This window comes from Sturnira hondurensis, unplaced genomic scaffold (assembly GCF_014824575.4).
Source record: "Sturnira hondurensis isolate 20B ecotype Veracruz unplaced genomic scaffold, ASM1482457v3 Scaffold0000982, whole genome shotgun sequence".
Taxonomy (NCBI): Eukaryota; Metazoa; Chordata; class Mammalia; order Chiroptera; family Phyllostomidae; genus Sturnira; species Sturnira hondurensis.
Window position 1 is genome coordinate 107,304 of NW_028073613.1, and position 25,637 is coordinate 132,940.

Here is a 25,637-nt window from a genome sequence, read left to right on the forward strand (position 1 = left end):
TATTTTTTTTTAGATCATTGAGCTCAACCCTTGTGGTCTACTTCCTCTCTTAAATTTTATTGTTTAGCTGTGTTGACTTCTGCCCCTACCAATCTACTAAAATTATAGTCTGAAGCATTATCATAATCTACTAAGTGACTGATCCAATAGCCTTTCCTCAATCCTTATTCCACTAGACTTCTCTGTAGCACATCGGTATTACCTACTCCTATGTATTCTTGAAACTCTTTTCTTATTTCAGTTTTCACAACATTGCACCACCCTAATTCTTTTCCTCTTTCTGTTCTTCACTCACCAAACTGTGAGGGTTTTTCAAGAATCTGTTCTTTGGCCATTCATTCATTATGTATGGGCACTGCATGTATAATTTTTGCTTCATGTATCACCTCATGATGATGGTTCTTAACCCTCATCTCTTTTTGTTTCTTTATAACTTTTTATTACAGAAGTATTATCTTGTTATGACATTAGAAAATGGAGAAAAATTGTACTGAAGGAAATGTCATTTAGAATTGTTTTTTGACTTTATTGGTTATACTATTACAGTTGTCCTTGTTTTTCTCCCTTTGCCCACCTCCATCTAACTATCTCCCCACTTCCCACAGCACACTGTTGTCTGTGTCTGTGGGTTATGCATATATGTTCCTTGGCTGATCCCTTCATCTTCTTTCATCCAGTCCCCCTCCTTCCTCTCCTTTGATAGCTCTCAGTCCATGTATCCATACCTCTGTCTGTATTTTGTTCAACAGTTTATTTTATTGATTAGGTTCCACATATAAGTGAGATTATGTGGTATTTGTCATTCCATGACTGACTTATTTTGCTTAGCATGATACTTTCCAGGTCTATCCATGCTGTTGCAAAGGGTGAAATTTCCTTTGTTTTTTTCGTTGAGTAGTATTCCATTGTGTAAATGTACCACTGCTTTTTAGCTACTCATCTGCCAAAGGGCACTTGGGCTGCTTTCAAATCTTGGCTATTGTTGTAAATAAGGCTGCAATGAACATAGGGGTATGTATATTCTTTTGAATTAGTGTTTCGGGATTCTTAGGATATATTCCCAGAACTGGGATTGCTGGGTTAAAAGGCAGTTGAATTTTTAGTTTTTTGAGGAAACTCCATACCATTTTCCACAGTGGCTGCACCAGTCTGCATTCCCACCAACAGTTCCCTTTTCTCTACATCCCTGCTGGTACTTATTGTTTGTTGATTTATTGATGGCAACCTTTCAGGCAGGTATGAGGTGAGTATCTCATTGTGGTTTTAATTTGTATCTTTCTGATGATTAGTGTCGTTGAGCATTTTTTCATGTCTGTTGGCCATTTGTATGTCCTCTTTGGAGAAGTGTCTATTCAGGTCCCTTACCCATTTTTTTTTATCTGGATAATTTGTCGTCCTGGTGTTGAATTGTATAAATTCTTTATATATTTTGGAAATTAATCCCTTATCAAATGTATCCTAGGCAAATATATTCTCCTATACAGTGGGCTCCCTTTTCACTTTGTTGATGGTTTCTTTTGTTGTGCAGAAGCTTTCTACTTTAATATACGGTATTTTTGGACCATAAGACACACCTAGGTATTAGAGGAGGAAAATAGGGAAAAAATTTTGAAGCAAAAAAATGTAAGCCCTGGCTGGCGTAGCTCAGTGGATTGAGCGCGGGCCTGCGAACCAGACGATCGAGGTTCGATTCCCAGTCAGGGCACATTCCTGGGTTGCAGGCCGGTTCCTTGCAGGCTAACTACCAGCAGGGGATGCACAAAAGGCAACCATACATTGATGTTTCTCTCCCTCTCTCCTTCCTCTCTAAAGATAAATAAACAAATAAAATCTTTAAAAAATGTAGAAAAAATTTTAATAACATAAATAACATAATGTTTTACCAATGTAAATGTAAACAGAACCCAACAGCAGAATTAACGACCATTATTCCTCCCAAATTTGGGGAGGTGGGAATGTGGGTCTTATAGTCCGAAAAAAAATATGGTAGTCATGCTTGTTTATTTTTTCCTTTGCTTCCCTTGCCCTAGGAGGAATATCAGCAAAAGTATTGCTAACATGAGATGTTGGATAGTTTACAGCCTGTGTGTTCTAAGATTTTTATGGCTTTGGGACTTACATATAAGCCTTGTATCCATTTTGAGTTTATTCTTATGGATTCTATAAGTTGGTCTACTTTTATTTTTTTGCATGTACCCTCCAATTTTCCCACCACCATTTATTGAAGAGACCGTATTCACTCCATTTTATGCTCTTGCTTCCTTTGTCAAATATTAATTGGCCATAAAGGCATTGGTTGATGTCTGGCTCTCTGTTCTGTTCCATTGATCTGTATGACTGTTCTTATACCAGTACCAGGCTGTTTGATTACAGTGGCTTTTTAGTATAGTTTGATATCCAGTACAGTGGTCAGTCCAACTTTGATCTTCTTTCTCAAGATTGCTGAGGCTATTTGTGTTCTTTTTGGTTTCATGTAAATATTTAAAATATTTGTCCTAGATTGGTGTGATATCCCATTGGTATTTCAATAGGAATTGTGTTGAATCTATAGATTGCTTTGTGTGGTATGGACATTTTAATAATGTTAACTCTTTCAATTCATGAAATGGTATATGTTTCCATTTATTTGTATCTTCATCAATTTCTTTCCTAAGTGCCCTATAGTTTTCTGATTACAGATCTTCTACCTCCTTGGCTAAATTTATTCGTAGGTACTTTATTTTTGTTGTTTTTGCAAAAGTAAATGGGATTGTTTTCTTAGGTTCTCTTTTTGATAGTTCATATTGGTGTATAAAAATGCCATCAATTTTTGAATGTTATTTTTGTGTCATACTACTATGACAAATTCATTTCTTAGGTCTAGTAGTTTTTTGGTGAAGTCTTCAGGGTATTTTATGTACAGTATTATGTCATCTGAAAACAATGAGAGTATTACTTCCTCCTTTCTGGTTTGGATGCCATTCATTTCTTCTTCTTGTCGGATTGCTGTGGCTAGGACTTCTACTACTATATCGTATAAGAGAGGTAAAAGCAGACATCCCTATCTTGCTCCTGATTTTAAGGTAAACTCTTAGTTTTTGCCCACTGAGTATAATGTTTGTTGCAAGTTTTCATACATGACCTTTATTATGTTGAGGTATGTTATCTGTATTCCCACTTTGCTGACAGTTTTTATCCTAAATGGGTGATGGATTTTATCAAATGCTTTTTTTGCATCTATTGATATGATCATGCAACTTTTATCTTCATTTTGTTCATGTGATGAATTACATTTATTGATTTGTGAATATTGTGCTAACCTTGCATTCTTGGGATAAATCCCACTTGATCATAGTGTATATGATCTTTTTAATGTATCACTGGATCCAATTTGCTGATATTTTGTTGAGGATTTTAGTATTTATGTTCCTCAAGGACATTGGCCTAGAATTTTCTCTTTGTAGTGTCTTTATCTGGTTTGGGGATTAGGATAATGCTGGCTTTATAAAAATAGCCTGGAAGCCTTCCCTTCTCTGGCATGTTTTGGAATAGTTTGATACAAGAGGTTTTATTTCTTTGAATGTTGGTAAAATTCACTTGTAAGCCATCTGGACCAGGAATTTTTATTGCTGGGATTTTAAATAATCACTGCTGTTATTTTATTAGTTGTAATTGATCTATTCAGGTTTTCTAATTCTTATTGATTCAGTTTTGGAAGATTGTGTGTTCTAAAAATTTATCTGTTGAGCCTAGTGTGTCCAGTTTGTTGGCACATAGTTGTTCATAGTATTTTCTTACAATGCCTTGTCTTTCTGTGATATCAGTTGTTACTTCTCCTCTTTCATTTCTGATTTTATTTATTTGGGTCCTCTGTCTTTTTTCTTATTTATTTATTTATTTATTTATTTATTTATCTTTAGATGGGAAGGGAAGGAGAGAGGGAGAGAAATATTAATATATGGTTGCCTCTCGTGTGTCCCCTGCTGGGAACTGGCCTGCAACCCAGGCATGTGCCCTGACTGGGAATCGAACCACGATCCTTTGGTTTGCAGGCCCACACTCAATCTACTGAGCTACACCAGCCAGGGCCTCTGTCTTTTTTTCTTGATGAGTCTGATTGAAGGCTCATCACTATTGTTTATCTTTTCAAAGAACCAGCTCTTGGTTTTTTAAAGTCTTTTTAATTTTTTAAGTGTCTATGTCATTTATTTTACTCCGATCTTTAATATTTCCTTCCTTTTACTCTCTCTGTGCTTTGTTTTTTTTCTGGTTGTTTTAGGCTAGGGTTAGATTGTTTGAGATTTTTCTTGCTTCCTGAGATAGGCCTATAATGCTACAAACTTTCCTCCCAGGACTGGTTTCACTGTGTCACAAATTTTGGGTTGTTGAGTGTTCATTTTCATCTGTTTCCAGATAATTTTTTAATTTATTCCTTGATTTCATTGATAACTCATTCATTGTTGAATAACATGCTATTGAGCTTTCCATGGATGTGGATGTGTTTGAGTTTTTCATTGAAGTTGATTTCTAGTTTCATGACATTATGATCTGAGAAAATGCTTAATCCATTTTCAATGTTATTGAATTTGTTTAGATTTATTTTGTGTCCTAACATGTGGTCCATATTTGAGAATGTCCTGTGTACACTTGAGAAGGATGTACGTTCTGGTGCTTTGAGGTGAAATGTTCTGTAAATATAAATTAAATCCATTCAATCCAGTGTCTCTTTTGTGGTCACTGTTTCTTGATGATTTTTTAGCTGGAAGATTAATTTATTGATGACAGTGGGGGGTCTTAAAATTCCTTACTATGACTGTAGTACTGTTGATCTCTCCCTTAAAGTTCACCAAGATTTTCTTTATATTTTTAGGTGCTCCTATATTGCACACCCTCCTCCCTTGCTATTTTCTAAACATTTCTGTTTGTATTTTGTGCTGCTCTCTAAAACTTAAGAAGTGTGAAATCAAATTCAAGTTTATTAAAGATTAACCTCACTTCTTCATACATGTGCCTGTAGTTTCATTGTTATTCTAGTTCTAGTAGTTCGAAGTCACGTCACAAGGTACGTGCTAAGGCAAAGTAGTAGTATGTAAGTGATCTGCCTTCTCTGAAGTAAACTATCAATAGTGAAAATTTATATTGTGATACCTCTGATCTAAAGATGTATGTCTGACCTTGGAGTGATAAGATAGACCATGTTTATTACGCTTTTACCAGGACCCCAATCGTCTGTACTATGAACCAGCTGAGCTGAAGTTATTTGAAAACATAGAGTGTGAATGGCCATTGTTCTGGACTTACTTTATCCTTGATGGAGTCTTCACTGGCAATGCAGAACAGGTAATGCACTGGAGAAAGAGCTTTTTAGCACAATGTTCTTATTATATCTTTCCTCTTTCAGTTTTGCTAACCCTGTGTCCAAATGGAAATCTTCTTTAATAAGGAAGAAATAAAGTTGTCTTTTAGAGACTTATAGTTGAGGGCACTAAGTTTTAGGATTTGGAAGGCTTGGATATTGCCATCGCTCAGACTTCGCTTTTAACAAATATAGAAAGCAAAATAGTGAGCCCTGTGTACTTGCCACAGTACCATTACTGGTACTCAAATTTTCTTTCTGACTTTGTATGTATTTTTTAAAGTAAATCTTAGATATGTTGTTCTCACTTTAGCCAAAAATAATAATAATAAAAACCCAACATTCCACTCATACCTGTCCTCACCCCCCAAAACACAGTCATTATTGCTTTTTGAGCTACATGAATAAAGTAGTTTAGAAACCATCATTGGAAAATAGGTGAGATTGACAAACTAAGTCAAGCTTAGTGCCAGGAATTCTCCAATTTGGCCATGGGCTAAACTTTTTATGGACATAAATCCAATGCAGTTGGAAGTCACCTATATATACTTGGCTACCTAAAATACAATTTTGGTAGGGTTACACTGAAGTTTCAGGGGCCAGTCCTGGCTGGTGTGGCTCAGTGGACTAAGTGCCAGCCTGTAAACCAAAAAGTCGCCAGTTCAGTTCTTAGTCAGGGCACATGCCTGGGTTGCAGGCCATGTCCCTGGTTGGGGGCACAATGGATTGATTTCTCTCTCTCTCTGTCTCCCTACCTTCCCCCTCCTTAAAAATAAATAAATAAACCTAGAAATTTATTTTAAAAAGTAAAAAAAAATAAAGTTTCAGGGACCACAAGTGCCCTTTACTCTAAATTTTGCTAAATTACAAAGTATCCATTTTGAACAAGCAAATATAAGCAATAATAAAAATACCCTGCCCTATTTTCATCACCCTGATTTTATTCTAGCATTTTTTCCAGTCCCTCTCAGGTTCTACAAAATTGTTTACTAAAAACTTTGGTTGCTCAAAAAAAGATTTATTTATCAAACATGCCTACTAAGTATAAAGCACATTTAGGTTATTTGAACATGGGAGCAAGAACAGGTTGGAAAGACCTGAAAATATATATGTATATTTGGCTTTACTACTGGCTATGGAGTAATCCAACTATTGTCATTGACTTCTTCAGTTTCTCTGTGCACACAATGAGGATAATTTCTCTAAAATTTTTTTTTTACTTTCACCGATAAAGAAGACAAATGGTAAGTGGAAGTTACAATCAGTTAAGCTATAATGAGACATATGTTTCTTAAAAATCACCATGCTCTCACTGTGGGGGGGGGCAGGGCTGGGAATATAAGACAGAAAACTGTACTTGAACAAGAATTAAATAAAAATAAAAATAAATCACCATGCTCTGCATATTTGAAAAATAAAAAGTATAGGGATTATGGGAAAATAAGAGTGAGGCACAACATTTATAAAGTTGGTCAGAAGTACATACAAAATGATAGGACCCTAATAAAAGCAATATCACACTTTATACAAGTTAAATGTTTAAGAAATACAATAGATATGACCCTTATGCCTTGAAAAGACATGAAATCTGCTTGTGGATATGTACACCTACATTTCTATCAGCTCATGCTGGCTCCCAAGCTCACCACCTTGTGTGCCAGAGGAAGGAAACAAAAGATAGCTAGCAAAAGAGAGGAAATATAAAAAGAACATAGAACAAAGAGGAAGACTAAAAATAGAGTGAAAAGACAGATGGGGAGTTGAAGAGAAAGGAAATCACAGAGCCATTCAGTCAGGGTGGCCAGGGGAAAAGAGCAGCTCAGGAGTTATGAAGTGATGGAAAGGGGGGTTATCTGAAATCAGGTGGAAAGTTGTAACATCACAGACAAATGATGTGGTTCATTATCCTCTTGAGGTATGTGTACATAATTAGTTTCTGCAGTCTTTCATTACTCAGTTCAGCTAAATGTGTTCTCAGTTGAAATTGTGCATAAGCATATGTGAAATTCATGTTATGCTGAAATTGCTATGCTCTGATATATCAAATGCGTTGGAACAAATTTCTGTTTTCAAAATAACTCCTATGGAAGAACTGTGTTTTTTCTACCATCAGTTATAGTGTTTTTGTTTTTTTTTACTTTTTATGTACTACTAGTGTATAGCAAATTGTTAAACAACAACAAAAAAATAAATTTGACCATAACATAAACTTAATATGGCAGGTAAGATGGAGTTATAAAAACCAGTACTTATAGAGTGAAGAAACTATCCTTAGGGTAGTATATAGTAGATAGAAATAGGCCTGTGGAGGCAGGCTTACTTGGACTCAAATCTCGAGTTAACCTTGCATTTGCCGTGTGACCTTCCAGAAATTCATAACCTCTTAGAGTCTTAATTTCCCTGTAAAAGGTTTGTAATTATACATACATCCTACGATGATTATTGAATAAAATGTGTTAAAGCATGCAAAACTCCTAGCTTAATATCTGACCTACAATAAGCATTTAGTAAATGCTACTTCCCTTTTTTCTCACTTTTACTGGGTGAACATGTTCCTTTTTCAGTAAGACCTTCTTTGGCTACAGCCCTGCCCTACATCACCAAAGGGAACTTCCTCCCCCACCCCTTTCTTACACCTACAGGTTCAAGAGTATAGAGAAGCTCTTGAAGAAGTCCTCATCAAGGGCAAAAATGGAGTCCCACTTCTGCCAGAGCTGTACAGTGTTCCCCTTGACAAGGTGAGTAGGACAGTGCCTGAGCATGGAGCTGGGAGAAGAGGAGCAGGACCCTGATAGGACTGCCTCATATGAGTCAAATAATTTTTACTATCTTCTGAAAGTTTGTCTTTAGGTATAAAGACAAATAAAAGTAGAATTTTGTGCCTTTGAAAATAAGTGTTTAAAGCAGTGTCCAGACATTGTTGCACAGCAAGACAAGGGTAAGACCAAACCTTAGGGCAGTAGTTTCAGGGGCATATGCATATCTTCAAAGTCACCCTGATTGATATAGTAACTATATATGGCCTTTTTGTATGTCAACCATAACTCCATTTAAGAAAATAAAATGAATTGTTCAGTGATTGATTTTCTAAAATTACCAAAACTTAACTTGGAGAGTGATATGGAGATCATGAGTAGGCAGAACCACAGTGATGTTCTCTGAACTTTCAGTATTTGATAATTCTTTGATCTGAGGCCAGAAATCTGGGATAGTTTGAGTAGCCATCTTGGAAAAAAGTATATCTCCATTTTCCCAAAGTGCCAGTCAAGAGTACCGTTGTTTCTCTTCTCCGTTGCACAAGAATATTAGCCATGGGAGAGATGCAGTCTTCCATTCTGGTGGGAATGGGAGAAATAAGCTCCTAGCAATATCAACAACATTACCAGAGAGCTTGATAGAAATGCAGATTTCAGGCCTTTCCCCACACCTACTAAGTCAGAATCTGCCTTTGGATAAGATCCTTAGGTGATTTGTTTTTCATATACAGTGAGAGGAGTACTGTCCTAGACTGCAGTCATAGTACTTGACTTTTCAATGCATTGCATATGTAACTGTTTTAGAGGGTATGAGTCACAACCCAGACTGAGCCTTTTTGTTGCCTAAAGTATCTTAACCCTTCTTTTACCCTTCATGTGGCCTCTTTATATCTTTTCTTTCAGGTTGATGAAGAATATCAAAATCCTCACACTGTGGACCGAGTACCCATGGGCAAGTTGCCTCATATGTGGGGTCAGTCTCTATACATTTTAGGAAGCTTGATGGCAGAGGTAAGGGGAAATGTCGGGGCTCCTTTTCTGCTTTAGTCACCATAGTAATCAGATTTGTCAATAGCTCATTAAATCTTTTGCCTTTTGTATTCTGCCTTAATTACAGATTTTCCTCCAGGTCCTTAGCATGGGAGCATGACCAGCTCTTGATATAAATCTTTTCCCCCAGCAACCAAGTCCCTCGTGCTACCCAGGGCTTCTCAGGTTGGCACTGTATCTACAGCTGCTGTAAGAAAGATCAGGCCCTACATCTTTCCCTTTCAAGACGCCCCCTAGTGCCTTACCTGGTGACTGATGAATGCAATAGTGCTTAGACATTGTACCTGATAATGGATTTAAATGCTAACCTGTATAAGCAACATAATGTTCTATTCTTAGGAAGGCCCTCCTGCCCCCTCCACCTTCAGAGAAGGGCTCACTGTTTTATTCTTTTAAAAAATATTTTATTTATTTCTAGACAGAGGGGAAGGGATAAAGAGAGGGAAAGAAATATCACTGTGTGGTTGCCTCTCACATGCCCCCTCACTGTGGTCCTGACCCACAACCCAGGCATGTGCCCTGACTGGGAATTGAACCAGTGACCCTTTGATTCACAGGTCAGCACTGAATCCACTGAGCCACACCAGCCAGGGCATGTTTCATTCTTTAAGTGAATAAACTGATAAGATCACTTTAGTCACTATGAACAATAGTTAGTAACACTATAGCTTTTATTTATTATTAATTAATTAATTAATTTTGTAAGGGGCTCTTTACATGTTTCATATATTAAATTCTATTGAGACAGCTCTTAATGTGGCACTTAGGAATTTCTGTCCAGCTTATTTGTGACATTTTGGGCATATAGGAAGGATTATTTTTTTTCAGAGTATTCCAGATTTACTGACAAATATACTTCTACATTGTAGGTTATTATGGTAATCTACAACCCAGGCTCCTAGAGGAGCCTAGAGGACTTAGCTATCCTTTCTGACCCAGACTCTTTGATCTGTTTACATGTGATTGTTGACTTTCTGCAACTATTTTTGTTTTGTTTTGTTTTTCTCAGTTCTGTTGAGATATAATTGACATGAATCACTATGAGTTTCAGGATACAGTAATATCGACCAATGGTTGTTGGCACCAATTCAATGCCAACAGGAATCCCCAATTTGAAGTACAGTGAAGAGAGAAATTATGGCCCTGGCTGGTGTGGCTCAGTGGGTTGAGTGTCAAACTGTGAAGCAGAGGGTTGCTGGTTTGATTCTCAATCAGGGCACATGCCTGGGTTGCAGGCCAGGTCCCCAGTGGGGGTCACTTGAGGGGCAATCGCACATTGATGTTTCCCTCTCTTTCTCCTTCCCTTACTCTCTTTAAAAAGAAGTAAATAAGGTGTTTAGGGGAAAAAAGAAAGAAATTCTGTTCAGTACAAATACCTGAATTGTGATACAGCACAAGTGTGAAAACTACAACTGTGGAACAGCTCAATAGTGTTACAGTTCAGTTATGGAGTAGCAAGGCAGGAGAACATCAGGGCTGTGGGGTGGCTCTGGAGTGAGGCAGCCCTGGGGGGAGGCCCCTCTCCTACTAGGGACTGCTTAGCTCTGATCTGTCTGCTTTGCTACTCTCCACACCAGTCTGCTTTGCCCTACCCTGCTCTCCGTGCTCCTCTGTGCTCTGGTCCAGTCTTCTATGCTCTTCCATGTTTCATCTGCACTGTTCCAGCTCAGCCAGGGAAACACAGTCTTCAGTCTTCTGTGGAAAGGGAAAATGCACTGTATGAGCCAGAGGGAAGTTACTTACATAGAGAGAAGTCCACATCCCTGGTCCCTGGATGGTCTGTCCTCATGCAAATCCTCACAGTTTGATTGGTCCAAGAGGCACTGTCCCAGTTGGTCAGAATGGAGCCACTCTAATTGGTCAGTGAAGATGCTGATGGGGGGGATATAGCTGCATAGCTCTGTTTAGATGGGGAAAACCTTAGTCCTAGTGGTTGAAACAGGATACCAGGAACTCCTGTTTAATAAGGGCTGGCTCAGATGGCAGGAACACAGTGCAGGCAGGCAGTTCAGTGCAGGATTCTCTTTGAAGTGTGAGAGGTCCTGTTTAGAAACAGCTGCTAGGCTCTGCCTTTAAATTTTAGGCCAGTTAGCCACCAGGAGCCATTTTTGGTAGGAATCTTCTTTCTCTGGGTCCACAAGCATAAAAGTTTGTTATCTGTAGCTGACATTAATATGGATGTAGCAATAATGGACAGAATGATTTGTTTAAAGTAATACTTTCCCTGCCCTGGCCAGTGTGGCTAAGTTGGTTGGAGCATCCTCCCGTAAACTGAAGGATCACAGGTTCAATTCCTGGTTAGGGTGCATGCCTAGGTTGCGGGTTTGGGCCCCGTTCAGGTGTGTATGAGAGGCAACTGATGATGGGTTTCTCTTGTGCATTGATGTTTCTCTCCCTCACTTTCCCTCCCTTCCCCTCTCTCTAAAATCAATGAGCATGTCCCCAGGTGAGGATAAAAAAGGCAATTTAAAAAAAGGAATACTTTCTTGGTGACTTTCTTATTCAATTAGAATAAATTAAATGGTATGAAAAAAGGAGATGAATAGTTTTCTTGAGGGCAAAATGAGTGAGTTCATCCCATTTCATCAAGGACAGAAACTCAAATCAAGCCAAAAAGTATCTACAGAGCAGAAATCATGGCAAATACATGAATAACTAAGAAATTAACAGAACTAATGAGTTAAAATATCGATAAGAAGCTCTGTGGTCTGATTGTTTAATCATGTACATCCAGAGAAGGTAGAGGTGGACTTAGAAAACTTTCTGTTTGTATTTATACCCTATCTATTTCCAAAAAAGGATTTGAGGCAGCCACTAGAAATTAGCTCCACATAAAATTAACGTGGACATGAATTCAGGAGTTCAAATATTTTTATACAGTGAAGGTATGAAGGTATTTGTTTCCTTTTCACGCCTGCCTTTTACATGTTATGGTACAGGGTTATAGTACTGGTACATTGTTTCTCCTCAAAAATTAGCTTTTTGAGGTATAATAATTTGTTTTTGTATGCTTTTTCTTTAGGGATTTTTAGCTCCTGGAGAAATCGATCCCCTGAATCGTAGGTTTTCAACTGTACCAAAGCCAGATGTTGTGGTTCAAGGTATGTATTCTTATTCCCAGCAACAGAATCTTTATATTAAAGATCTGATTTGGCCAATAAATGATGACTTCATTCTTTATCATGTATATTTTGTTAGACTTCAAAAAGTATAGAATGAACTTGGTTCTGTTTGGCTTCAAAATTGTTATTAATCTTAATTATGAACAATGTTTAATAAATGACACTCTTATTCTTTTGTTATTTGACACGCTTTTTAAAAATTCAACATATATTTACTCACCTAATTAACTGAGTAAGACAACAGCAAAGTTAACCTATGAGACTCTCTTCACTCTTACCTAGTATGTGGTAATATTCTATTATTGGTCTTTTTTGGTCCATTACATTATATATCACTAATGATTTTAGTCTTCTAGAAAAAGATGGTTTCAAATACAGTTTTGTAAACAAATTTATTGAAAAATACTTTACTACTGCCCTGGTCAGTGTGGCTCAGTTGGTTAGAGTGTCATCCCATAAACTGAAAGGTCGCAGGTTTGATTCCCAGTCAAGACACATGCATAGGTTGTGTGTTTAGACCCTGAACAGGTCAGGGCGTGTATGAGAGGCAACCGATTGATGTTTTTCACATCAGTGTTTCTTTCTGTCTCTCTCTCTCTCTTCCTCCCTTCCCCTCTCTCTAAAATAAATAAACATGTCCTCAGGTGAGGATTAAAACATACTATGTTAGTAATTGAAAAATTAAAATAATTGAAAGTACCAATTTTCATCTATTAAAAAATACAGCATCCAATTAAGCAACAGTGTAGGGAAATTAGTACTCCTTTGCATTATAATTTCATGCAGTCTTTCAAAAAAGCATTTTGGCCATATTTATTATAAGAAGCCAAAAATATTTTTATATCTTTGGGCATAGTAATTCTACTTACTATATTGCTATCCTAAAGAAATCATCTTAAATGTGGGAAAAGGCATGTATTCATGAAAATATTTATTTTAGCTTATTTTAAACTGATAAAATTGAAAACCACCTAAATGTCCAACATAAGCTATATTGTTTTGTATCAAAAAATTGCAATCCTGATGCCAAGGAAGAAAATGTTGTGATATTAAGAATTACAGGGAAGAAAACAGAATCATTTTTCTCCTTACTTCCTCTTTTAATGAGTTGTCATTTGTACTTTAAGGCTGAATACTTTGATTCTTGATTACTAAGATAATATTTTTTAAATTTCATTTTTATTGCTGACACTATTACAAATGTCCCCATTACTTACCCACCTTTTCCCATTTCCACCCAGCCCCCAGCCTCCTTCCCTCTGGCCATCACTACACTGTTGTCTGTATCTGTGGGTCATGTGTATATGTTCTTTGGATAATCCCTTCACCTTCTTTCATCCAGCACCTCTTCCCCCTCCCCTCTGACAGTTTTCAGTCTGTTCCATGTATCTATGCCTCTGTCTCTATTTGATTTGTCGGTTTATTTTGTTCATTAGATTCCACATATAAGTGAGATCATGTGGTATTTGTCTTTCTCTGAGTGGCTTATTTAACTTAGCATAATAATCTCCTGGTCCATCCATACTGTCACAAAAGGTAAGAGTTGACTGTTAAGCACTCCCTACTTCTGAAAACACTTCCCCACCCCCATCATCATGGTATTATAGTCTCCTGATTATATCTGCTTTCTTCCTAAACATTCTTTCTGTGTTTTTTTCTACTAGTACTCCTTTCTTCTCATACCCTTCTAATGGTTGTATACTTAGTCGTATATTCTGTCTTTCTGTGTTTACACCCTTTGTTAGTTTTCTAGGACTGCCTCCTTCATAATAAAATTGCTTATATGTCTCCAACTATTGCCTTTGTGGAAAGTACTCCAAACATTTACTTTTTGTTTCTAACAATCATTTAAAAGATTGGAGTTATCTACTCTATACAAAACACTGGGCTAAGTTCTATAAAGGCATTAAGAATTCTAGTGTCCCAATACCTGTAAAATATCTTTACCACTGTCACTTCAAATGCAAGCTTGACCTCTTTTTGTCTCCATCCCATCATTTAACCTCTCCCAAGAAAAGCATACCTTTCCACCTTCCTTATCTGTGTCAATGACTTCGCTGTTATCCTAGTCTCCTACGGTAGAAAGCTCGAGGTGAGTTTTGACTCTCCAATAACATGATCCAACATGGTACTAAGTCCTGTTGTGATGCTCCTCTGAAAGGTCTCCCTCCAGTCGCTTGACTTTGGGGTTGGTCATATATGGAAAATAATCCTATGTACTTTCTAAACCTTCTTATACTTGACATGATATGTGGCCATATGGGTAGCCTTTGCTTATCAATGTATATAGCAAACACAATACAAAAGATTGTTCCTCTTCTCCTCCCATGAGAAAGCTTATTCTCCTTTGAGGCTTATGCCACCTGGCCATATTCATCTCCCGGTTTCTTTAATTCATTCACTGAAGAGTTTGATGCTTGGCTCACAGCCCTCTTCTTCCCTAGCTCCTGCCATAGTGCTAGATTTCAGCATTGAGTAAGTGACTTCAAATATTTTAGCTTCACATTTCTTTGATATCGATAACCCTAGTAGTCTTTCCCTCTACCTCTACTTTAGCCACTCACTTTGAAGAGTAAGGACCAAACTTTAGAACCACCTCAGACATCTTCCATTTCAAAAAACCCCAGTCTCTGGTCACAGCTACATACTATTTTACTTTTTTCCCCATTAAACTTGGGTCTATTTTCTCCTAGTCTGCCCTTCCCTACTTCTTGGTTGACCATATAAAAATATCTTAATCACCAGCACACCATATTTCAACTACACCCACCAGAAAAATCATAGCTCCAGATGAATCCGACAGTCTGCATTTTCTGATCCTATACCTGGTCTGCTGAAATCTACTGGAAAAAAATCACACAAATGAGCAGAGTGGTAGCACTGTAAATTCTGGGTCTCCAGCTCAGCTAGATCCACAGTACTTCCTGTTAGTCCTTGTTCTTATCATTAGCCAGCATTTTCATTCCTCGCAATCAGTATTCTAAAACCTTCTTTGCTTTAAACACCATCCCTTGATTTCAGCTCTATTTTTGGCCTGTTACTTCATGCTGGATAATCTTACTATTCTAATTTTTGTCAGTTTCCCAATGCCCTGTCACAATCTTATATGTTTATCCATCTTTGCTATCTTTTCTCCAGTCTCAGAAAAGATGTTTCTTCTCTTCTAGGCCAAATTTTATTTTTGATGCTTGATTCTATTCTCTTTCTCAACCTCCCTAGAATCCTACTCTTTTCTTTAATCTTCAAAGTGTTTTTCTGTGTTTTTAGTCCATTGACATGTTCATCTCCCTCTAGTTAACCTATTCTTTCTTTCTTATCCAAATTTCACCTTCTTTATATTTCATTTATTCTGGAGTGAATGAATGAAATATGAAGTCTATATTTATAGTCTAGCTCATTATTCCTTGGAAAATTCTTTTGCTTAAGTTATTACTAAACTAAATAGATAGTTTTCTATCCATGTTATAATAGTGGATCTTTCTGTTTCACTTATCATTTATCTTTCTGGAAACTCTTAACTGTTCTGTGATAACCATACTTTCTTAGATCTCCTTCAACCTAAATTTTGCACTTTTTTGTCTCATTCTGGACTTCCTTCTTCTCTTTGCCCCCTAACTGTTGGTCTCTCTAGGAGCTCTGTCTGTATCACACTGTTCTTACTTATAATATTTATTCTTGTCTCTCAGGATCCTCTTATTTCAAACTTTGTTCCTTTTTCTACATCCTTGTTTCTTTCATCTCAGAAGATGACTTTATCTCCTGTAATAAAATATAAGCCATGGGACAAAAACCCCTCACTCTTGCCCCTAGACTTTTCTTTATTTGCTCATTTCTTATATGTTGAAATTTCCTGTGGTTGTATTCTAGGTCTTCTTCTCTATATATTCTTGACTCATCTCACCTCTTTCTATGCCAATGTTCTTTAATTTATATCAGTATCCTATAAGACAGCTCCACTTGGTTGTCTCACATGTACTTTAAACTCAACACATATGGGAGGACCCCCCAAACCCAGAATTATCTTCTAGGGGGCAGGCCTCTTGTAGAACAGGCTTTCCCTGCTAGGTGAGTGTTCTAGGAACTCATTTGTATCAGTGGACTGGCAGGCATTGTTGTAAGAGTTTGTGTTTGGCTTCATTGAATTTTTTGTGAAGACTTTCAACACATTTGCCCACTTCACGATGGGTGATTTACGAGTGCACTGCTCACACCGTGCTGAGTGTTCAGCAGTTTTTGACCAAAAAGGCATGACCCCTATTCCTCATCCTCCCTATTCACCCGATCTTGTCCTGAGTGACTTGTTTCTGTTTCCCTGGATGAACAAAAGTCTTCAAAGGGAAACACTTGCCAGTGTGGAAGAGGTGAAACAAAAAATAGCAGATACACTAAAAGACATCAAAATCAATACGTTCAACTTCCGCCAAGATGGAGGCATAGGTGGAAACACTGTGCCTTCTCCCACAACCAAGTTTGGATACAACAAAAGTTTTGGAGAACTAAGACACACCCAGAGACCAGAAAACCGAATTATACGGAAGTCCGACAGCTACGAACCGTTCAACGGGGACGGTAAGAGAGGCAGAGCCAGCAACGGAGCAGGGTCGGGAAGGACAGACCTAGGAGCGCAGGCAGCCCGGACCTAGGCGGGGTGCGGGGCAGACTGACCAAGGTCGCACATTCGCGCGCAGTGAGACGGACCACGCAGGCCCCAGGGGGCGAACCCAGTGGTGGAGGGCTGACAGCGGTGGCACACTCGCGTGAAGTGGAGCGGGGCGTGTGGCCCTGGTGACGGTGGTGGCTGCGGTGCTGGTGGGCGTCGCGGAGGCGGGCGCCGGAGGGAAGCCATTGTCCCTCTTTGACCCCGCCCCCACATACAACGTCACAACCCAGCGACTGAGTTGCCCTGCTCTGGTGAGAACCTAGGGCTGCGTTCCTGCTACTTAACAGGCACGAACAGCCCAAAAGATGGTGCAAGAAATCAAAGTCCCAGAGCCAATAACTCTAAGCGACCAAGAAATTGCCAGCCTCTCAGAAGCCCAATTTAAGACACTATTTATCAGGATGCTCACAGAATTGGTAGAGTACAGTCACAAATTAGAAGAACTTAGTCACAAATTAGAGGAACATATGGGGGCTAAACTAATTGAAATGAAGGGAGATGTCCAGGAAACCAATAGCGATGGAAAGGAAAATGGGACTCAAATCAAGGGAGTGGACCAGAAGGAAGAACGAAACATCCAACCAGAAAATAGTAAAGAAACAAGAATTCAAAAAAATGAGGAGAGGCTTAGGAACCTCCAGGACATCTTTAAACGTTCCAACATCCGGATTATAGGGGTACCAGAAGGGGGAAAGAAACAGCCACGAGTGGAAAATGTATTTGAACAAATAATAAAGGAGAACTTCCCCAGTCTGGCAAAGGAAATAGACTTCCAGGAAATCCAGGAAGCTCAGAGAGTGCCAAAGAAGTTGGACCCAAGAAGGAACACACCAAGGCACATCATGATTACATTAGCCAAGACTAAAATGAAGGAGAGAATCCTAGAAGCAGCAAGGGATAAGGGGACAGTCACCTACAAAGGAGTACCCATCAGACTGTCAGCAGATTTCTCAAAAGAGACCTTCCAGGCAAGAAGGGGCTGGAAAGAAGTATTCCAAGTCATGAAATCCAAAGACCTACAGCCAAGATTGCTCTATCCAGCAAAACTTTCATTTAGAATGGAAGGACAGATAAAGTGCTTCTCAGACAAGGTCAAGTTCAAGGAGTTCATCATCAACAAGCCCTTATTATATGAAATGCTAAAGGGACTTATATAAGAAAGAGATAATGAAAAATATCAACAGTGAAAGGACAGCAAACACACAGTTATTAACAACCACACCTAAAACAAAAGCAAACCAAGAGGACAGCTAGATCAGGAGTGGAACCATAGAAATGAAGAACACATGGAGGGTTAGAAACAGGGGGGTGGGAGGAGGAGAAGGCACAGAAAATAGCATAGATAGTAGGTAGAAAATAGATAGGGGGGAGGGGGAGAATAGTGGGGGAAATATAGAATCTAAAGAAGTTGAGACACATGGTTATAAACTAAGGGGGGAGAAGGGTGGGGGAGGGAGGGTGCGGGTGGAGGGGAATGAAGGGGGGAATAGAACGACTGTAATGGTATAATCAATAAACTATATTTTAAAAAAATCAATAAGTTCAAAAACTATTTTGATCAGTGGACAAAACATCTCGATAGGTGTATCTCATCAAATAGAGAGTACTTTGAAGGTGATTGAATTTTAAACATGTGAAAATAAATACGCAATTTTTAATAAATGGATTCCAGATTTTGGGGGGCCTCCCTTCATATCTGAAATTAATCAGCTGCACCCTCCTCTTACTGCATCACTCATACCTGCTCTTCTCCTATGTGCCTATGTCATTAGATGCCACAACATTATCCCAGTTATATATATAAATGCCTAGGGAGTCATTTTCAGTATCTCTCCCTCTTTCATCCCTTGCACTCAATTACTTTACAAGTCCTGGTTTTTTTTTTACCTTCTAAATAACTGTGAAATCCATGTAGTTCTCCCCAGTACCAATGGCATGATTCTAACTGAGGTAATCACCTAATTAACTGAGGTGAGTCAGTTAATTCTGCCCTACATTTCTGCAATCATCTCTCTCTTACATTACTGCAATAACTTTTTAAGTGGTCTCACTGTCTTCAGTCTAGACCTACTACAGTCTTTCAGTTTATTCTGTAATCGTCAACATGAACATGTTCTTCTTAAGATGCAGATATGTATGTTATTATAGTGATACAACCCTGCAGGGGCTTCCCATTGCCAACCTCCTTAACGTGGCTTACGAGGCTCTTTTAAGATCTAGTCCTTGACCCTGTCTCCAGTATCCTTTCATACCACTGCCCTTTTATACCCCATGCCCCTGCTGTAAAGAACTTCTTATCATTCCTAGATCCGTCTTTTTCTCTGTTGCCCTTGAACCTTTATCTATACTGTTTCTTCTGTCTGGAACAATGTCTTCTTTACATTTACCCTCACCTTTACCAGATTAACTCCTATTCAGCCCTATAGCAGGACACAATGTCAGTGTTATTTTCTCTACAGATCACATCTATCTTTGTATCCCTAGCATTTGTCAGTGCTTCACAAGTTGTATCAAACAAACATTTTCTAAATGTTTCATAAAGCACAAAATAAGCAAAAAGCTGAGGTATTTGTGTTAAAATTATTACTGGGGTACCTGAGTATTATTCAGTTGCCTCTCTTTCAGTCCCCTCTAGTTCTCCTACCAACTGCATTGCCCTCTGCAGGCCCCAGAAGCTAATTAGAATTCTTCTTGAAAATCATTACTGAAAGTTAAAATAAAAATAATCATAAGGTGACACATATGCCCTCCATGATATCTGCCTTTCTATATATTTTTTGCCACTGTACAGGGTACTTCATGCTATGGCAATATTGAGGTGTATGTAGTTCCCCTTTGCCCCTCCTCACAACGCACTCACATTCTTTTTCATTTCTATGTTCTATGGTCATTCTAGACCTTCTGCCTAAAACGGCTCTTTCATTCCTAGTCCCTTCTTTCTCCTGGCTAATTTCTTCACTACTTGAAACTCGGTTTAAATATCAACTCTTTTTGGAAGCCCTTTCTTTTTTTTTTTTTTTTCCGGATGTACGGAGTGGAACTTTATTTACGCGCGCGGACCCAGAGGAAGCAGTCTCCAAATTCTGGTCCCCGAGCTCAAGCAGGGGCTTGTTTATATAGTGTGGCATGCAGAAGCAATTTTACTAAGCCTACATGGCAGAAGCAGGTTTACAGAAGCAAGAAAGCAGGGCTGCTGAGAAAGCAGGGCCACTGATAGGGTCATACAATGTTCTTTTGTTCTTACTTCTTAGTTACCTAGCTGCTCACCCTTCCTTATCTTAGTGGCTCAGCAAAGGGACTGTGTCCTTCTGACTTGTCCGGGCTCGTCTAGGCAGGTTTCCTGTTACATCTCCCCCTTTTGATGCTTGACAGTACCGTTAACCTATCTAGCATCGCTACAAAGCTGGCCTGTATATCTTGGGATATCTTCTTTTTTTATTATTTTTATTTATTTATTTATTTACTTAATTCTTGTTCAAGTACAGTTTTCTTTCTTATATTCCCAGCCCTGACCCCCCAAGTGCTGCCCACCTCCCTCCCATTTCTGCCCCCCACCTTAGTTATTGTCCATGTGTCCTTTATACTTACTAATTCATGTTAGTCCTTCCCCTTTTCCCCTGTGATTCTCTCCCCTCTGCCCTCTGGTCCCTGTCAGCCTGTTCCGTATTTGAGTGTCTTTGGTTGTATTTTCCTTGCTTGTTTGTTTTGTTGTTTAGATTCCTGTTAAAGGTGCGATCATATGGTATTTGCCTTTCACCGCCTGGCTTATTTCGCTCAGCATAATGCTTTCCAGTTCCATCCATGATGTTGCAAAGGGTAGTAGTTCCTTCTTCCTTTCTGCAGCATAGAATTCCATTGTGTAAATGTAGCATAGTTTTTTGATCCAGTCATTTACCAATGGGTATCTAGGTTGCTTCCAACTCTTGGCTATCGTGAATTGTGCTGCTTCCTTTCTGAAACCATTCCCTACCGACCTCAGACTAGATAGGTACCATTCTTGGGTGGTCTCATATTGTTTTGATCATACTTCTATTTATCTAGCAGGTTATTTTAGATTCAGTTTATGTGTGTGTCACTTTCATTACACTATGAGCTCCTACAGGAGAGAATAATTTATTCATCTCTATATCCCTGGTGCCTAGCATAGTACCTCATACATTTAAATGCTTAGTAAATGTTTATTAATGAATGAATGGATGACCACATATGTTTCCCTGTACTTTTTTCACGTATTAGAACATATTTTATTTCTTTATTTTTTAATTTATTTTAATTGTTGTTCAAGTACAGTTTTCTGTCTTTTACTCCCATCCCAGCCTGCCCCACCCCTGTTTTTTCTATACTTTTCTTTTTTTTAATATAATTTTTATTTAATTCTTGTTCACGTACAGGTTTCTGTCTTATATTCCCAACCCTGCCCGCCCCCCACCCCATGCTCCCCGCCTCCCTCCCCTTTCCACCCCCCACCCTTAGTTATTGTCCATGTGTCCTTTATACTTGTTCATGTGAGTCCATTCCCTTTTCCCCTATGATTCTCTCCCCTCTCCCCTCTGGACCCTGTCAGCCTGTTCCATATTTGAGTGTCATTGGTCGTATTTTGCTTGCTTGTTTGGTTTGTTTAGAATCCTGTTAACGGTGACATCATATGATATTTGTCTTTCACCGCCTGGCTTATTTCGCTCAGCATAATGCTTTCCAGTTCCATCCATGATGTTGCAAAGGGTAGTAGTTCCTTCTTCCTTTCTGCGGCATAGAATTCCATTGTGTAAATGTACCATAGTTTTGTGATCCAGTCATTGACCGATGGGCATCTAGGTTGCTTCCAACTCTTGGCTATCGTGAATTGTGCTGCTATGAACATTGGGGTGCATAGGTTCTTTTGGATTGGTGTTTCAGGATTCTTAGGATATACTCCTAAGAGTGGAATTGCTGGGTCAAAAGGCACATCCATTTTTAGTTTTCTTAGAAAATTCCATACTGTTTTCCATAGTGGTTGTACCAGTCTGCAATCCCACCAACAGTGAACTAGGGTCCCCTTTTCCCCACAACCTCTCCAGCACTTGTTGTTTGTTTCTTTGTTTATGATAGCCATTCTGACTGGTGTTAAGTGGTATCTCATTGTGGTTTTAATTTGCATCTCTCTGATAGCTAGCGATATCGAGCATCTTTTCATGTGTCTCTGGATCCTCTGTATGTCCTCCTTGGAGAAATGTCTGTTCAAGTCCTCTGCCCATTTTTTAATCGGGTTGCTTGTCTTCTTTGAGTGGAGTCGAATGAGTTCTTTGTATATTTTGGAGATTAAACCTTTGTCTGAGGTATCATTGGCAAATATGTTTTCCCAAACAGTTGCTTCTCTTTGTATCTTGATACTGTTTTCCTTAGCCATGCAGAAGCTTTTAATTTTGATGAGATCCCATTTGTTTATTCTTTCCTTTATATCCCTTGCTCTAGGGGACGTATCAGTAAAAATATTGCTGCGTGGAATATCTGAGATTTTCTTGCCAATGCTCTCCTCTAGGGCTTTAATGGTTTCACGGCTTATATTTAAGTCTTTTATCCACCTTGAATTTATTTTGGTGTATGGTGTAAGTTGGTGCTCAAGTTTCATTTTTTTGCATGTAGCTGTCCAGTTCTCCCAACACCATTTGTTGAAAAGGCTGTCTTTACTCCATTTTATGTTATTGCCCCCTTTGTCGAATATTAATTGACTGTAGAGAGTTGGGTTTATTTCTGGGCTCTCTGTTCTATTCCATTGGTCTATGTGCCTGTTTTTGTGCCAGTACCAGGCTGTTTTGATTACAGTGGCCTTGTAATACAGTTTGATATCAGGTATTGTGATCCCTCCTACTTTGTTCTTCTTTCTCAAAATTGCAGCAGCTATTCGGGGTCTTTTCTGGTTCCATATAAATTTTTGAAGTGTTTGTTCTATGTCTGTGAAATACGCCATTGGTACTTTAATAGGTATTGCATTGAATCTGTAAATTGCTTTGGGTAGTATGGACATTTTGATGATGTTAATTCTTCCAATCCATGAACACGGTATATGTTTCCATTTATTTGTGTCTTCCTTGATTTCTTTCTTCAGTGTTGTGTAGTTTTCTGCATACAGGTCTTTTACCTCCTTGGTTAGGTTTATTCCCAGATATTTTATTTTTCTTTTTGCTATATCGAATGGGATTTTTTTCCTGATTTCTGCTTCTGCTGCTTCATTGTTGGTATACAAAAATGCCTTTGATTTCTGGATATTAACTTTGTATCCCGCTGTTATGCCAAATTCATTTATTAGTTCCAGCAGTTTTTTGGTAGAGGCTATAGGGTTTTCCATGTACACTATCATGTCATCTGCAAACAATGCCAGTTTTGTTTCCTCCTTTCCGATTTGGATGCCTTTTATTTCCTTTTCTTGTCTGATCGCTGCAGCTAGAACTTCTAATACTATATTGAATAGAAGTGGTGAAAGTGGGCAACCTTGTCTTGTACCTGATCTTAGTGGAAAAGCTTTTAGTTTTTGCCCATTGAGTATGATGTTGGCTGTAGGTCTTTCATATATGGCCTTTATTATATTGAGGAATGTTCCCTCTATTCCCACCTTGCTGAGTACCTTTATCATAAATGGGTGTTGTACCTTATCAAAAGCTTTTTCCGCATCTATTGATATGACCATGTGGTTTTTGTCTTTGCTTTTGTTTATTTGGTGTATTACATTTATTGATTTGCGTATATTGAACCATCCTTGCATCCCCGGGATGAATCCCACTTGGTCGTGGTGTATGATCTTTTTGATGTATTGTTGGATGCGATTTGCCAATATTTTGTTGAGGATTTTAGCATCTATGTTCATCAGTGATATTGGCCTGTAATTTTCTTTCTTTGTTGTGTCTCTATCTGGCTTTGGGATTAGGGTGATGCTGGCTTCATAGAAAGAGTTGGGGAGTTTTCCCTCCTTTTGGATTTTTTGGAATAGTCTGTGAAGAATAGGGGTTAGCTCTTCCTTAAAAGCTTTGTAGAATTCTCCTGTGAAACCATCTGGCCCAGGGCTTTTGTGTGATGGGAGTTTTTTGATTACTTCTTCAATTTCATTTGCTGTTATTGGCCTGTTCAGGTTTTCTGCTTCTTTTTCATTGAGTTTTGGAAGATTATATTTTTCTAGAAATTTGTCCATTTCACCCAGGTTTTCAAATTTCTTGGCATACAGTTCCGCATAGTAATTTCTTACAATCCTTTCTATTTCTGTGGTATCAGTTGTAATCTCTCCTCTTTCATTTCTGATTGTGTTTATTTGTGTCCTCTCTCTTCTTTTCTTAATGAGCCTACTTAAAGGTTTGTCTATTTTGTTTATCTTTTCAAAAAACCAACTCCTGGATTCATTGATCTTTAGAATTGTGCTTTTAGTCTCTATGTCATTTAATTCTGCTTTGATCTTGGTTATTTCCTTCCTTCTACTTGCTCTGGGCTGTCTTTGTTGTTGTTCCTCGAGTTCTTGCAGGCGTTGGGTTAGGTTGTTTGTTTGAAATGTTTCTATCCTCTTTAGGTGAGCCTGTATCGCTATGAACTTCCCTCTCAGGACTGCCTTCACTGTGTCCCATAAATTTTGGGTTGTGGTGAGTTCATTTTCATTTGTTTCAAGGAGTTTTTTGATTTCCTCCCTAATTTCAATCTTGACCCATTCATTGTTCAATAGCCTACCATTCAGTCTCCATGATTTTGGGTGTTTTGGGTTTTTTCCTGTGGGGTTGGTTTCCAATTTCAGTCCCTTGTGATCAGAGAAGATGCTTGGTATGATTTCTATTTTCCTGAAGTTGTTGAGACTGGTTTTGTGTCCTATCATGTGATCTATCTTTGAAAATGTTCCATGTGCGTTTGAAAAGAAAGTGTATTTAGTTTCTTTGGGATGGATGGCTCTATATATATCAATTAGGTCCATTTCTTCTAGAGTGTCGTTTAATGCTGCTATATCTTTGTTGATATTTTGTTTGGAAGATCTGTCCATTTTTGACAGTGGGGTGTTAAAATCCCCTACTATAATTGTGTTGCTGTCAATATCTTTCTTGAGGTCCTCTAGGATTTTCTTTATATATTTGGGTGCTCCTGTGTTGGGTGCATATATATTTATGATGTTAATGTCTTCTTGGTGGATTCTTCCCTTGAGTATTATGAAGTGACCTTCTGGGTCTCTCTTTATAGCCTTTTTTTTGAAGTCTATTTTGTCTGATATGAGGATTGCTACCCCGGCTTTTTTTTCATGTCCATTTGCTTGGAAAATTTGTTTCCATCCTTTCACTTTCAGTCTGTGGTGGTCTTTTGTCCTCAGGTGAGTCTCTTGTAGGCAGCATATGTGTGGGTCATGCTTTCTTATCCATTCAGCTATTCTATGTCTCTTAATTGGTGCATTTAATCCATTTACGTTTAAAGTTATTATCGAAAGGTACTTATTCATTGCCATTTATGTACCTGTGTTCCTCTCTGTCTCTCTCTTTTCCTTCCTTTCCTTAAAGCAGCCCTTTTAGTAATTCTTGTAGAGCAGGTTTTGTGGAGGCGTATTCTTTTAGACTTCTTTTGTCTTGGAAGCTCTTTATTTGGCCTTCTATCTTGATTGAGAGCCTTGCTGGATAAAGCAGTCTCGGTTGTAGGCCTCTGTTTCTCATTACTTGGAATATTTCCTGCCATTCTTTTCTTGCTTGGAATGTTTCCGTTGAGAAGTCATTAGCCAACCT

At 38.4% G+C, this 25,637-nt stretch overlaps 1 protein-coding gene across 2 annotated transcripts in view; it reads left to right on the forward strand.

The window, feature by feature from the left end:
- The window catches only part of PHKA1 (phosphorylase kinase regulatory subunit alpha 1), a 174,126-nt gene that overhangs the window by 62,245 nt on the left and 86,244 nt on the right, over positions 1–25,637 (forward strand). For both annotated transcript variants that reach the window (XM_037057663.1, XM_037057673.1), the window contains exons 10-13: positions 5,197–5,319; positions 7,978–8,073; positions 8,995–9,102; positions 12,164–12,242. In XM_037057663.1, the coding sequence (XP_036913558.1) occupies positions 5,197–5,319; positions 7,978–8,073; positions 8,995–9,102; positions 12,164–12,242 (406 nt within the window). The remainder of the gene's footprint in view (positions 1–5,196; positions 5,320–7,977; positions 8,074–8,994; positions 9,103–12,163; positions 12,243–25,637) is intronic.